The sequence below is a fragment of the Neoarius graeffei genome, chromosome 14 (assembly GCF_027579695.1).
Source record: "Neoarius graeffei isolate fNeoGra1 chromosome 14, fNeoGra1.pri, whole genome shotgun sequence".
NCBI classification, from domain to species: domain Eukaryota; kingdom Metazoa; phylum Chordata; class Actinopteri; order Siluriformes; family Ariidae; genus Neoarius; species Neoarius graeffei.
The window spans coordinates 53,022,389-53,038,531 of record NC_083582.1 but is presented as its reverse complement, the minus strand read 5'-3'; the positions used below and the strand labels follow the sequence as shown (position 1 = coordinate 53,038,531).

The 16,143-nt window shown below is 41.4% G+C and overlaps 1 protein-coding gene across 1 annotated transcript in view; it reads left to right on the top strand.

Annotated features, from left to right (window-relative positions):
- Positions 1-9,857, top strand: part of LOC132898414 (CDP-diacylglycerol--glycerol-3-phosphate 3-phosphatidyltransferase, mitochondrial) — a 44,961-nt gene extending 35,104 nt beyond the window's left edge. Inside the window, exons 7-10 of the mRNA XM_060939987.1 lie at positions 1,221-1,633; positions 2,653-2,728; positions 6,278-6,426; positions 7,251-9,857. Coding sequence (XP_060795970.1) covers positions 1,221-1,633; positions 2,653-2,728; positions 6,278-6,426; positions 7,251-7,370 — 758 coding nt within the window. The 3' untranslated portion in view covers positions 7,371-9,857. The remainder of the gene's footprint in view (positions 1-1,220; positions 1,634-2,652; positions 2,729-6,277; positions 6,427-7,250) is intronic.
- Positions 9,858-16,143: the final 6,286 nt, after the last annotated feature.

Below are 16,143 nucleotides of genomic sequence, written 5' to 3'. Positions count from 1 at the left end.
CAAGTCCGCAGACAAGTCAATGAGTGATTACGCAGATTCCATAAGCCCGGATCTGTAATCCAAGCACCATCATGGAGCCAGCGCCGGATCATGACATAACCACTCCAGAATGAGACTACAGTTCATCACACATCCCAGAAATAGAGTGGTGATGTCATCTTGCTGGTGGTAAACGATCTGCGAATGGAGGGAGGGTGGGTGGAATGGATAAATGAACGGGAAGGTGAGATATAGGCCTTGCTGGAGCCTGCTGAGATGATAATAATATAAGCGGGATGAGCTGATGTGCAGAGAGTGAAGGAAGAGTGTGAGAAAACAATGACTGGCAAGTCATTAAAAATAATAATGGAAGATTACCAGTAGCCGCATATATAATTATATTACATTACTTTTTAATCCCCTCACACATTCCTAATAAATGAAACGGAGGAGCGAGAAAGCCTGAGCATACACCCGTCTTCCAGTGAACTGGAGAGATGGCTCATTGGGAAGCCCATCTGCTGACTGTGCACTTCATTGCCTGTGTAGCTCCAGTAATCGGATCCTCCTGCCTGTCGGTAAAAGCAGCTGAACTCCACGGCCCTCTTGACTGGATGTGTTTGGTCCTCCGAGGCTTTAGAGGCTTGGGGTTTCTGGTGCACTGCCTGCAGGGGAAAGCCCCTGCGTTCACCATTAAAGCACAGCTTGTTTGCTCCACTCATTTGTGGCTTTACTTCCTTATTGCCTTCATCAAAACAGTCTTCCAATCAGCCTCTCCCACTCCACTCTTAACATATCACCACTGTGGAGAGTGCCACCAATCTGGCCCCAGATCAGCTAGATTTGCCTTGTACATTGAACTTATTCATTATTTACAGATTGCATCTCTTTCTCTGACTCACTATGCCACATTATGTCTAGCAGAGGCGCCAGGCTTTGACAGAGCGCCTTTCCAGATGGTCAGCAGTTATTGACCTGCGTCTCTGAGGTTTGGATCATGCATTTGCAAGATCCTTATATGAGCAACAACCTCTCATGGAGGGCCTATCAAATGAAAAAGCCATTTTGGCAGTGGTGTTTAATAAATATGTCCATCGGTTTTGAAACAAATTGCACTCCTGAATTTCATGTATACAGAAAAAGGGATGGATAAGAATTCTCACCTAGTTGCACCACTAAGATTATTTTCACCAGCAGCATTAGCTAGAGTTTCACCTCTTATTCTGTTCTCTGATTCTCAGGTAATCGGGTAGATTTCTCAGCTTCAGCACAGCGGCGGATTATGGAAGTAATGAATTCAGCCAGGACACAACAGCAAATGCTAGAGTTGGATTCTAACTCAAATGTGGAATGTGCAGAAGAGCATAGTGACACCTGGGTCTTCCCGCTTGTGCAGATGAAACCTTTGGGCATCCAGCTGGATGAGAAGGTAACCCAGAGACTGCTGAAGGAGGCAGATGGGGACTCAACAGTCTACCTAACGTCAGGCTACTTTAACCTGACACAAACCTACATGAGATTAGTGCTGGGAGCTGCAGCAGATTACTGCATCCTCATGGCCTCACCAGAGGTCAATGGATTTTTTGGGGCCAAAGGGGTAGCAGGTGCCATTCCTGAAGCTTACGTTCACCTTGCCCATCAATTCTATAGCAAGGTCAGCAAGAATTCTGTTTTTTGTTGCATGGGACATGTTGAATCTACAGTCCTCTCTGAAAGGATTGGAACAGCAAGGCCAATTTTTTTTTTTCCTTTTGCTCATCTTTTGATCTCAAACCCAAATGCCGTCAATATATAGCGAAAACAAAGAACTGGCCTTGCCATTCCAGTACTTTCAAAGGGGACTGTAGTTTTCATTTGATCTGTATTTTGTAAATGCAGAGCACCTCAAGAATAAGATTTTGAAACATGCACACGTTTAGCATACAAAGGATTGTCCACTCAGGGTGACTTTGTTGTATCATTATCAGGGAAAAAACTCTGATGTGTGAACCCACGCATCAGGATTTTACAAATGCACATACGTATTGTAGTCCGGGAAAACCTATTGGATGTTCCTCTGGCTGTATTCTACCAAACAGCCTGAACAACATGGAAATGCTTTTATTTATTTTTAATTTTCACTAGGCTGTCTTCATGCAAATATCACGTTGCGTAATGGGCCAGTTTAAGAAATACAGTAGTAAAACCAGTCAGATGGCTCAAAGATGTCTAAAACCTGTGCTTTTCTTCACACAGTGAACATCAAGCTATTGGATAGCTCTGTACCATAACAAAACAGACATAAGCCTAATTAGTCCAGTTTATAATCCGATACCAGTTGTTAAAATGCTGAAACTGAACCTTTTACATGCAATTTCTCACTTTTGGAGGTAACTGTTTTTTGAAATGCCATAACTTTTATGTGGGGTTGATACGTATACACACAAAAAAGGAAAATAGTTTTCAAAGTAGTTTTCAGAACAAACTATACAGTATGAAATTCTGCTATGAAAGGGTTTTCCCCAACTGCCACACACACCTTTGCCTGGAGACATTCTAATTAATGTTCCACCCAAATATGTCTACCTCAGTTGTGATGACCTCAGGGTTCTTGTGAAATGGTGGTGCGTTTTTTTTTTTTTTTAAATCGTACTACAATGTTTATAAACACATGCTGTGGTTATTTATATATAGGTGTGTGAGCTGGAGCAACAGGATAGGGTCCATCTACACGAGTACCATCGGCCTGATTGGACTTTCCACGCCAAGGGTGAGTAGAATTTATTCTTTGCCCTGGTTTATATCATCAATTCACTGTATTATTAGAGGCACTGTGGTGAAATAAACCCTCTAATGAGCACACTAGCCTAGTTTCTGAACTCCTCCCAGGATCTGTTTTCGGATGAGGTGGCCTCTGATCTTTCAATTCAGATTCAGGAAGTCATTGCCAGACCCTTTTAACATTTTTATCAGTAAACCAGAGATCAGATGTTTAATGTTTTGAGGAATCTGAAAACATTTCAGAAATTCATTAACTTGGTCAGAGGAAAAATAAAAACATAATTTCACCCTCCTGCTACTGATTTTGTATCGTTACTTATGTGTTTTACTACATATTTTCGTCATCGGCTGTCCATAGCTAGCGATGATGACTGCTTCATTAGGATGCGCAGAAACGCAGATAGGCCACAAGGCCTGCACCAGACTTATTCTCCTTTCCAAGCGCCTTGCACACTAAGGTAAGACAAACGATGTCATGCCCCCATCGTGTTGTCTCTCTGGACCTCCAGACCTGATGCCAAGTGGTGCACAGAAGTGCCACAGACCTGACGGGTATGGAAGTTGCCCTGCAGTGACAACTGACTTGCCAAGTGATGCCATCCATTGGCCATTTGAGTGGCTCTTCCGCATGCCATCAGGTGGTGCGCCATTAACCCTGTTGGGTTCATCTGCCACGTTGCACCTGCTGCCAGCACCTTATTGCTGATGTACTATTTAACCCATAGCTGGAACCCAGGCAGGTGCTACCACTCTGGGTCAGAGCGGACCTGGGAGCAATGATGATTAAGGGGTAACTCCACTTTCCCAATACTCAAGTCCTCCTGGACCTGAGACTCACTACTGGTTGCAGTTTAAAGTCATACCCAGGACTAACTAATAAGTGGGACTACATATTTTAATGCTTATACAAAGTGCATGAAATGGCTTCAAACTAGAGGTCTGCGCGGGTCGGATTTTTCAGTCCCACTCCCGCCCGCGCCCGCAAAGAATTATGATTTTCAGTCCCGCTCCCGCGCGCGCCCACAAAGAATTATGATTTTCAGTCCCACTCCCGCCCGCGCCTGCCATATTTTGTCCCGCTCCCGCCCGCAAATCCCGCATGATGCAGACGTTCGCGTTATTTCTCAGGAAAGTTCTTGTCTTGACATAGCGTGATGATGCCCCGCCCCTACTTTGAGTGGATTTGAGCATAAATATCTACAACTCACGTTTGTTATTATTTACCTTGTTTCTGAATTCAGCATGTAGTGTCTCTAATAATAATAATTAGTGCTGTCAAGCGATTAAAATATTTAATAGCGAATCGCACATTTTTGTCACATGAGAAACCATTGTAATTCTCTGATCAGCATAAAAAAGTGAATGGCCTTGCTTTGTACCAATGGTTTTTTTTTTGCAAAGCAGAGCTAGCAAGAGAACCATGAGTGAACAACTCTAATCAGAGAGACAGGTTACACAGTGACGGTAGGCTTGACCCAATGCTATCCCAAAAATCCTTCCTGTAATATGCAAATTTGGCCACTTCTGATTGGACAGCCAAATTTGCATATTACAGGAAGGATTTCTGGGATAGCATTGAGTCAAGCCTACCGTCACTGTGTAACCTGTCTCTCTGATTAGAGTTGTAGACTAACTCAAGCAGTAAATCATTTCACTCATGGTTCTCTTGCTAGCTGGGTGTGAACGGCGAGTCATTAGAGTGATCAATGGCAAATTTAAGATGCCATTCCTCACGCAATCTGGCAATCTGACTGTCTCTGCAAATTTAGGCATCTTAAAATGTTTTCTCATCTCATCTCATTATCTCTAGCCGCTTTATCCTTCTACAGGGTCGCAGGCAAGCTGGAGCCTATCCCAGCTGACTACGGGCGAAAGGCGGGGTACACCCTGGACAAGTCGCCAGGTCATCACAGGGCTGACACATAGACACAGACAACCATTCACACTCACATTCACACCTACGCTCAATTTAGAGTCACCAGTTAACCTAACCTGCATGTCTTTGGACTGTGGGGGAAACCAGAGCACCCGGAGGAAACCCACGCGGACACGGGGAGAACATGCAAACTCCACACAGAAAGGCCCTTGCCGGCCCCGGGGCTCGAACCCAGGACCTTCTTGCTGTGAGGCGACAGCGCTAACCACTACACCACCGTGCCGCCCTAAAATGTTTTCATTAATGCCAAATAAAATATCCAGCACAAATTATATATGATAGACATAAATTAATAATTTATAAATTTTATTTCAAACACATTTTTAGTTAGCAGGACTGCAGCTTATCACCGCTCCCGCCCGCGCCGCATATGTGCACTCCCACTCCCGTCCGCGCCCGTATATGTGCACTTCTGGTCCCGCCCGTGCCCGCAATGAGCTTTCAAAATTTGTCCCACGCCGCACTGCTTTGCGGCGGGTCCCACGGGACTCCCGCGGGAGTGCAGGGCTCTACTTCAAACATGTGATGATAGTTCCTAGACCTGCAGAGATGGGGAGGGGAGAAACAAGAAAAGCGTGAGAGACTCCTAGTTCAGTAAATATGGGTAGCATCGGTGCAATTCAATTTCGTGCTTCTGTTGAGAAGTCCCGCTTATTAGATAAAGCCTTGTCAATGCCGTCATTTCTAGTAAACACAGGAGCAGAAGTGGGAATAGAGGGTGCAGAGGTCTTCTTGGTCAAACAGGAAAAGAATCAATGACCATTAACTGGCATTCTGGACCTCTGCCTACGATAGACCTATTCACCCCAGGCAGGGGCCAATGAGCTGGAATAAGCGAGAGATGAACAGAGGCAGGCAGAGAGAAGAGAGAGAGGTTATGTGTATGAGGTAGTAATTCCCTTAACTTGACTGTTTTTAAACTGAATGATTTAGTTTCAGCACTGGGTAGGATCAAATTACCTCAAAGCCTTTTGGGATGCATAATTAATAGTTTGTACATACAAGGAATTCCTGACTAATAAGCTTTAAGTAGCTTCCCGTCAGTTGTGTTTCCTGATATTCAACTACCTTCGGATAAAATGGTTCTCTGATGTATGTGAAATTACGTAGACACTATTCTTGCTTGCAGTGATTACATCATAGTTTTATTTATTTATTTATTTATTCATTCATTCATTCAGTCATTCATTCATGCATGCTTTGTAGAATGTTGAAAGTGACATTTTTTTGGATTGTTGACTGTTTCTTTGCACTGAAGGCATGGAAGGATCTATTTGTTCTGAAATGCCAGTGTATCATATTTCATGTTCAGAGTTTCCTGTAAGGACTGAATAGAGGCCACGTTTGTTGTTGAACTCAGAAATCCAGTGCCAGGAATGAAACGTTGCCAAATTGAAATAGGGCGGTTTAATCTGGGTAATGTTCACACACATCCTGATAGCTATACATGTTTGTGATTTTCTTAAGGAAAAACATAAACTGGCTTGAATGAACACAAATGTTTCTCTTAAAATTCGCTGCCTATTAAGCAAGCTGCTTAAGTGTGTGTATGTGCATGTGTGATGGTAATTAAGCCTCAGGTTAACTTCTCTGTCATTATAGGACTGTGGTACTACCTGGAAGGGAACAACCGTCCGTGTCTGACTCTTATAGGCTCTCCCAATTTTGGTTATCGCTCTGTGCACAGAGACCTAGAGGCTCAGATAGCCATAGTAACAGAAAATAAAGAACTCCAAACTCAACTGCAACAGGTCAGTTACTCATACACAAAGATATTTTGGTCATAATATAATGGATCTCAACTGTTTTTGTGCAGTGTGTTTACATAATCAGACTGTAATATGATCCTATTAATTGTATATCAGAAAAGCCTCTGCATCTGCTGCAGTTTGGTCCATAGTATATACGGTTAGACCATGTGAGCCATGTGATCCTTCTGGGAAACCTGTATGTGAGTGGTAATAAAGCTTGAGTAACCATAAATGGGGTCAGGTGCTCTTTAACTGGTTGGACAAGCGGAGGTTCCTGTCAGTTCTTATCGGATGGGAGTTATATAAGCTTATGGCTACAGCACTCTTGACACTCCCTACATAAACCCCGTTACCGGCTAACAAATGTGATAAATTCAGTCATTATAGACTCAAGTCCACTACAACCTTTCAAATTGTTTGCACTTCTTCTATGTCAAATTTTATTCCAGTAATTTTGCTGTCATAGCACAACCACAGTAACCATGTAAGACTGTCCAACTGTGGCTTTTTTTTTGGGGGGGGGAATTGTTTTCATCGAAGCGGCAAATATAAATAAAACATTTGGCCATACTGTGTCTGAAATGTCAGTTACTCCTTATTAATTTCTTGTTTATAGAACAGTTGTATAAAAGTAATATCACACTCACAGTAACGCTGTTGTCCTGAATATCAGTTGGCCAAATCACAGCTATGCTGAACTAAACCATCATGAGACCTGGGCGCTGATCTACTACTTTTAATGCATGGTATTTAGTGTTGCCAGCTTGGTTCAAGATACAATACTCATACAAAACTTCACACTGACAATTTTCTTTGTCTTTCAGGAGCAAGACATGTTGTACCAGAGGGCCACAGAGGTGTCAGGCTCCACCTTTAAGCAACCTAACCGTTATGTGAAGTTATGGGTGAAGCTGGTCACTCCATTAATTAAGAACTTCTTCTGAGATGCTGCTTGCCTGAGTGGGTCGACTTCTTACAGTCATACCGGGTTGGTTAATTTACGACTGAATGTGCTCACTACACGACTGGGGAGCCTGTGATATTTACATTAAAAACTAACCTTGATTCAGTTCATGAGGTTATTTAGCTAATGAATTGAATTTAATGGAAAGCAGACTGACTGTGTTCAAGTCAATACTGTGCTCTGTTACCATCAAATACCTCAGTTACCTAGACTTTAAAAAGACTATGATTTGCTTTAGTGTACGAGCAGACACAAAATCAGGAGTCAGCATTTTTGTTGTGATTTTGGTTTGTCTAAACTGCTGTTCTGTTTTAATTAGCTCACTCAAAATTTCCATAAATATAAATGCACACAAAGCCCAAGCTGGCAGACAGTGGGCACTTAAGAATCCACACTGTCACTGCAGTGGTTCCCCAAGCCGAAAATCCCGTCACATAGCCGAGTGTAGGGGAATGTGGCCATACCACAGCACAAACTTGGCCATACACTATTTCAGTGCTGTCAGTCTTTAGGTGCTGTGTCGTACTGCCAGTGACCTCTCTGTTAGCGCTCGGTCCATAACATCTGGAGCTGTTTTGTGCACGCACTATGTATTTCAGTCAGACTTGGCATACATTTAAGATGCAGAATGAGAATATCCAGATCCAAAAATTCTCATTTAAGAAGGAATATTTACTGATCTAAGCAAAACAACAAGGGAAACTGATGAAAAGCCTGTAGGGTTTTTTCCCCCCCTCAAAATGCTGTTAGAGCGCCCCCTTGTGATTGTGTTGGGAAATTGAAACGTAACCACACTACACCACACGTTTGATATGTTGAAAAAAATTTTTTAAAGTCATTATTGCATAAAATTTAAGAAGCAAATTAATTTTGCTTGAACAGGTACAAAGAGCTAAACAACTAAATTACAGAATTATAGTGTAAACATCACAAAAACAAATTTCTTCTCTGGGAATTTATGCTGCACTAGACACTAAGAAGCAGGCATACAGAAGTTAACAGCTACTTAGTTTGTTCCTCTTTAATTTTTAGATTACATGTCCAAATGCGCAAGAAGGTCCTGAGTTTGAGCCCAGCGGCCGATGAGGGCCTTTCTGCGTGGAGTTTGCATGTTCTCCCCGTTTCCGCGTGGGTTTCCTCCGGGTGCTCCGGTTTCCCCCACAGTCCAAAGACATGCAGGTTAGGCTAATTGGTGGCTGTAAATGACCGTAAGTGTGAATGGTTGTTTGGCTCTGTGTCGGCCCTGTGATGACCTGGCGATTTGTCCAGGGTGTACCCCGCCTCTCGTCCATAGTCAGCTGGGATAGGCTCCAGTTTGCTTGCGACCCTGTAGAGCAGGATAAGCAGCTACAGTTAATGGATGGATGTCCAAATGCATACATGCTTTGTAAACTTGCACAATATCCATGGGAGTGACGTTAATGCAGATTACTGGCACAGCAGGCGTCAACTCCTTTAAAAGATCATCAGCAATTGCACCAGACTGGATTTCCCTGCGAGCTCCAATGCAAATGTTAATGCTCATACTGTTTTATAACAAAAGAAACTCTGATGTAACTCATGCCAGTAGACTGAAACCTTTAATTTATTATTTACTGTATGCTGCTTTGTATTAAAACTCGTTTGATAATTCGCTGATGGCTTGAATCAGCCGAGTGGAGTGGGAAAGCACTATAACCATGATGTGCAGTCCAAATTTTTTTGGAAAAAAAACCCCACGAGAATGGGGTGATGTAGCAAGTGAAGATTGGATGCTGTCTAAGAATTAGGGACATTTGGGGGACCTAGGAAAGTAAATGGTCTAAAAATTGAAGGTATTCTTACAAACCAGTGACGATATTATCAAGCCCATGCGATCAGCAAACAACTCCTGTCACCATTTCTTTGTTGTGCAGTTGATGTGAATTTGTAGCACAATGTACATATTTATTATTAGCAGTTTTTCTTGTGTAAGACTGCAAACTGCAAGTTGCATTTAATGTTACTGATTATGCTACAGCTTGTATCAGATCATATGAATGTGAAGATGTTTAACAAAATAATTGCTTTATTGAACAATACTTTTTCATATAGGAAAAAGAAAATCACAGACAGCCTTTAACACGCTGAATGGAAATTTGCTTTCAGCCCTGAACTGCTGATACATTTTTGTAGGTGTAATAAATTTATGAACCTTCATGTGTAAATGGAAATAGTTTAGCATAAAGTTAAAGCTGTAGCATGGGGGAAGCAATTTCACTGTTATCAAAGTCTGTAAGTTGTCATTTCAATGCGTGTTTATAAATGTTTGACTTTGGTTTTTTGCCCATCAGTTATTAAAATTTTGATTCTAATGAGAGGCTTCTTTTCAAGTCACATTGCTGAAGTTTAGCTTGTTTGACGGAGACCATTATGTAAGTTATGGAAGTGCTTGAAAGACATTTTTCCATTGTTTTAAGTTTTCGGTATTAAATGTTCTGATTTTCAATGAGTGCTTGATTTTTGCACCAGTTGGTCTATGAACAGCCTTGAAGATCAGTTGTTTATTTATTCTTCATGCAAAATAATAATGTTTGTTTCCATAGATAAAAGTCTTGAATGTGTGTTTAATCTAAGTTCCATTGTCCAAAAATGTGTAATTTCAAAGAATCTTGCCTTCCATGAAAAGACCATAGATCACAGCACCATCTTCAGGTGCACTGGTCATGCACTCCCTATTCTTTTTAGTCACCTCTACAGCCAGACACATCTTTATACAAAGGCCATTCATTTTTCCTGGCTTTGGACTGCACTATTACAGTGAGGAAAGACAGATTGTAAAAGCCAGAAAGCCAAACTGCTGCAGGTACTGCCAAATGTTCATGCCTCCTGTTCCTAGAGGTACATTAAGTGTAACAGGAGAACTTGGATACAAATACTTATATGAAGTCAGTAACTTAATATTTGGACTGAACATCTGGCATGTACTGTATATAATGATGCAAATATGAGGGTTTGGTACAATTGTTACAATACGCTGGACCATTTTGGTAATGCAATTGTAGAAGCTTTCAAATTTCCAAGGAAATTTGTTGCCGCTGTCTGTACAGCGCCTCTCAAATACATACAAAACACTGACACATAACATGACATCTATACTAGGTACATAACTTATCACCACGTACCACACATCACATCACATTATCTCTAGCCGCTTTATCCTTCTACAGGGTCGCAGGCAAGCTGGAGCCTATCCCAGCTGACTACGGGCGAAAGGCGGGGTACACCCTGGACAAGTCGCCAGGTCATCACAGGGCTGACACATAGACACAGACAACCATTCACACTCACATTCACACCTACGGTCAATTTAGAGTCACCAGTTAACCTAACCTGCATGTCTTTGGACTGTGGGGGAAACCGGAGCACCCGGAGGAAACCCACGCGGACACGGGGAGAACATGCAAACTCCGCACAGAAAGGCCCTCGCCGGCCCCGGGGCTCGAACCCAGGACCTTCTTGCTGTGAGGCGACAGCGCTAACCACTACACCACCGTGCCGCCCCACCACGTACCAATAAACATTTAACAGTAATTCCACGAAATCGAGTCGTACATGAGCTAATAGTCGAAGAGGCGCATAGCATCAAGTCGGCTATAAGCCACGTACGACGGGATTGAGTGGAATAACTTTTATTCTATCCACATTCACTGGATTTTAAGAAACCGAGCATTTTTATTTTTTGCAAATTCGATAAATAAAAACTTTATACAAAACGTCCGACAAAATAATTTCCGCTTGGAACGTAAACGAAATTGACAGTAGAAATTTGTGAAAAATGCTATAACGATTCTTGGAAAAAAAATGTTCTTACCATCAAATACTTTTATTCCATATTTTGCTGCTTTTTTTTGTATTTTTTTTTTTCTTCAAGTAGAGTTTTTATTTCATCCTCGGTTGGTTCAGCAACACGCTCCGCCATTTTCTTTTCCTCTACTCACGGTATATGAGCTGATAGCCTAATAGTAGAGTAGCCAATCAGAGCATGCGATTGCTCAGCTCCAGTGAATGTGGATAGAATAAAACATGATATACAACAATAACATGCCAACATACATATGATAGTTACTGGGGTATTTTATTTAATAATGCTACAGCCAAGGGAACAAAACTCTTGCCAATAGCGTACTTATCTCCAGACCAGGGATCTGTATCTGTGACCTGATGGGAATGGTGTGAAGAATATGTTAAGGGGTTGTTTTTGGGGTCAAGTGCAATAGTGTGTGCCCTGCATGTTGAGGTCTGAGAGGTTGGGGGTGGGGAGGCCAAAGGTTTTACAGGTATTGTGAATACAGCTAATGACAACAGTGTGAAAATTTTTTGGAGGATGAAGGGATATAGTGTCAGCATCTCTAGATCTGGAGTACACACCTTTATTATGAATCTTGATGTTACACCATCTGTTATGTACATACAGACCCCTCCATTTCTCTCTTTGCCCGACTCCTTCGTTTGGTCTGGCCAGATGATGTTGAGATACTGTGGAAAGCCTCGTCCCGCCAGGTCTCGGTCAGGGTGATGATGCAAGATTCCTTGTAGACCCACCAAGCATTTTGTGTGGAGTATATCCACTTTGTTCCAGAGAGATTGAACAGAAGGGATTGGAAAGGTCACCACCTCAGACTGGTATGTTCCCCTCCCTGCTTCCCTCTTTTCCTTCCAGGAAGACTCTGGCTGGTTCGCCTTGCAGAGCACGGAAGACCAGAGTTGTAACAGATCCTTGAATATTATACTTGGTCATTTATTTATTGAGGAAAATAATCCAATATTACGTCTGTGACTGGCAAAAGTACGTGTACCTTTGCTTTCAGTATGTGGTGTGACACCCCCCTTGTCCAGCAATAACTGCAAAGAAATCCACTTAACCCCAACTGGGACTGGGGCTTGCAATTATTCCCTGTGAAGGAGGAATCCCCAGTAAGTGCAGATCATAAGCTTGCACTGATCGAGCTTGTACACACTGGTTGTTGCTACTACTGATACTGAATGAAAAAAAACAAAAAAAAAAAAACATAAATAACTAGGCTATATTAAAATGAAATGAATAATAGTTCTTATTTAATAACAATTAATGATAATTTATAATTTTCTTATCACTAAAAACCAGATTTATCATCTTGAGAATGCAATAATTTTCATAAGAAAACTGCGGTAAAAAAAAAAATTTGCAAGCACGGCAGTTGATTGGTTTTATCTGTACTGAAGAAAGTTGAATTGACAGTATGAGTGATCAAGAAATAGACTAGTGCATCTCAATTAGAATACTGAAACAGTTCAATATTTTCAATCGCTTATCTAGAAAAAAGTGAAAATTTAATATATTCAAGACTCATTACACAAAACTGTTTCAAGAATTTTCCTATTTTAAATTCTGATAATTATGGCTACCAGCACAAAAAAACCGTCTCGAAATATTTGAATATTTCATTTCGAGTGAAACCATATAAATACTGTGCATCTCTTGGTCTAGTTCTGTGCACATCAAATCACAATCATGGGGAAGACTGCGGACTTGACAGTTGTCCAGAAGACAAATCAATCAATCAATCAATCAATCATCGACACCCTCCACAAGGAGGGCAAGCCACAGGAGGTCATTGCTGAAAAGGCTGGCTGGAAAAGGTGCACAAGCAACAGGGATGACCGCAGCCTTGAGAGGATTGTCAAGAAAAGTCGATTCAAGAACTTGAGAGCTTCACAAGGAGTGGACTGGGGCTGGCATCAGTGCATCAAGAGCCGCCACACACACATCTTCAGGAAAGGGGCTACAACCGTCACATTCCCAATAATCAAGCCACTCCTGAAGCAGACACATCAGAAACATCTTACCTGAGCTAAGGAGAGAAAGAACTGGACTGTTGCTCAGTGGTCCAAAAGTCCTCTTTTCAGATGAAAAGTAAATGATGTATTTCATTCAGAAGTCAAGGTCCTAAAGTCTGGAGGAAGAATGGAGAGGCACAGAATCCAAGGTGTTTGAAGTTCAGTGAAGGTTTCCATAGTCTGTGATGATTTGGGGTGCCATGTCATCTGCTGATGTTGGTCCACTGTGTTTTATCAAGTCCAAAGTCAACACACCCATCTCCCAGGAGATTTTAGAGCACTTCATGCTTCCATCTGCTGACAAGCTTTATGGAGATGCCAATTTCCTTTTCCAGTACGACTTGGTAGTTTTGTCACTGTGGGCAGGTGCTATCAAATGATTTGCTGACCATATTACTGTGCTTGATTGGCCAACCAACTCACCTGACCTGAACCCTAAAGAGAATCTATGGAGTATCCTCAAGAGGAAGATGAGAAACGCCTGACCCAAAAATACAGATGAGCTGAAGGCCACTATCAAAGCAACCTGGGCTTCAATAACACCTCAGCAGTGCCACAGACTGATCACCTCCATGCCACACCACATTGATGCAGTAATTTGTGGTAAAGGAGCTGCAACCAAGTATCGAGTGGATAAATGAACTTTTCAGAAGTTGGACATTTCTGTATTGAAAATGCTTTTTTGATTGATCTTAGTAAAATGTTCTAATAACCTGCTACTGGATTTCTGATTTTCATGAGCTATAAGCATTAATCAAAATAAAAAAAAAAAGCCTTGAAATATTTCACTTTACGTGGAATGAATATGGAATATATGAAAGTTTACCTTTTTGAATTACGAAAAAAATTGAACTTTTCCACAATATTCTAATTGTTTGAGATGCACTAGTAGGTTCTCTGCCCCCTAGGAGATTCTGACTCAGACACAGCTGTTCAGAGATGTTACTCAGTTTACTGAAAGACATGAGTATATATCCACATTCAAGAGTGTGCTGTAGCTAAATGCTTGGAAAATGTAATTCAGGAAGCCGCGTTGTCCCAGTGTGATACGGTAACTTCAACATGTGATGGAAAATTACTGATCAGGATAGCCTTATGAAAAACAGAGCAGATGTGTGAGCAAAGATAAGTTTCAGGGATTTAAGTGAAACTAGCCAAAACAAGTTGCAAGCATGCCAAACAAATCTCTATTAGCAGTTCTCAGCTTCCATAGATTTGTTGTTGTTGGGTGTACAGAACCATTTCTGTTGTAAGACTGATAGTGGAAGGAAGGGGAAAATGAGGATTTTGGAGTGTGCTAGATGACAAAAAGGCTTATTGCAGATACTGCCCAAAAACAACAAACAAAAAACCCCACAACTGTTTGTGAACCTGCTTCACACAAAGTAATGATCAGAACGTCAAGGATGTAGTAGCTCATCTGGCCTGCCATCAAAACAACCATGACTACCAAAACATGAAACAATTGAAATGAGACATTGAGAGAGAGGACCAACCTCCACAACAAACTGTTTACAACAGGAAAATCAACAAAAGGACTCAATTTTGTTCCCCAAGGGAAGATCTACCCAAAACATTGATCAGAACTGAATTCGTATGATAAATGAGAGGAGATACAATTCTATTCAAAAGAAAAATGTTAAGTTGACCTAATTACCAATTTGTTAGCAAAAAATTGACAATAGAGTGACCATGTGTTGTGCAGAAGGTTTAGTTCTTTCAAATAAAACAAAATCAGAACTGAAATCCACTGAGAACTGAGGAAGGAGATGCAATTTAACTGAAAATACAAGAGTTGTAAACTCTTTACAACAGGAAAATGAACAAACAAATGACCAACTTTTGTTCCTCAAGGGAAGATCTACCCAAAAGCATAAATCAGAACGGGAAGCGGATGAGAAATGAGAGAGGAGATACAATTCTAGTGAGAGGCCTGGAAAATTCATTCACTTGGCCTAATTACTGACTGGTTAGCAAAAAAATTTGACAAAACACCCACCAAGTTTTGTGCAAGTGAGGAGTTCTTTCAAACAAAACAATCGGAATGGAAATCTGTGGAGAACTGACAGAGGAGATCTGATTTAACTGAATTGTGGCTGACGGATGCCACACAATGGCAAGAACTCATCAGCCTTATGGCCAGATAAGCTAAAACCCCTAAAAACTAAGGAAAGAAATCACAAGTCTCACTTTGCAGTATCCAGACATTTTTTGTGTATGCAGGTTTGTTCATTTATTTAGGGGAAGCCATGACCTAATGGTTAGAGAAGCATCTTTAGAACAAAAAGGTCACTGGTTTGATTCCCTGGACCAGTAGGACTAGCTAAAGTGCCCTTGAGCAAAGCACCACACTCAACTGCTCCAACGAGTGGTGACGTACCCGAGTCTGATTAGCCAAAGAAAAACTGATGTGATCAGTTTGGGTGGTGCCTGGCCAAAACTAAAACATTGTTTATTTAAGGTTTTTGAAATTTTGCTGAGACCTGGCAACCCTGCTCACGTTGGCAAAATAATGCTTTTGCAGCCCAGGTAGCAAAAGAGGCCGCAGGTGGTATTCTGCTAAACTCATTCGACAGTCTTACTGCATAAATAAATATATTTTACGATTTACAGGGAGATAATTCATGACTTAACATTCAGCACTAAGGAAACACCATGCAGAGTGGTAAAGTGTAATAGTAGCGTAAACACACAGCACATTTTCTGCTACATCCCAAAGTGGCCAAAAGGAGAAAACGGCTCAAAAAGCTGGCTACTGTACAGTGTGAAATCCCTGCATAAGAGACAGAATTTCCTCCATTTTTTAAATGCATGGGAAAAACCTGTGTGATGATGAACCCAACATGCAATACAACACCAGATAACCAACTTGATTTAGCTTTTTTTTTTTGGTGTATGAATTTGACAGGATAAAA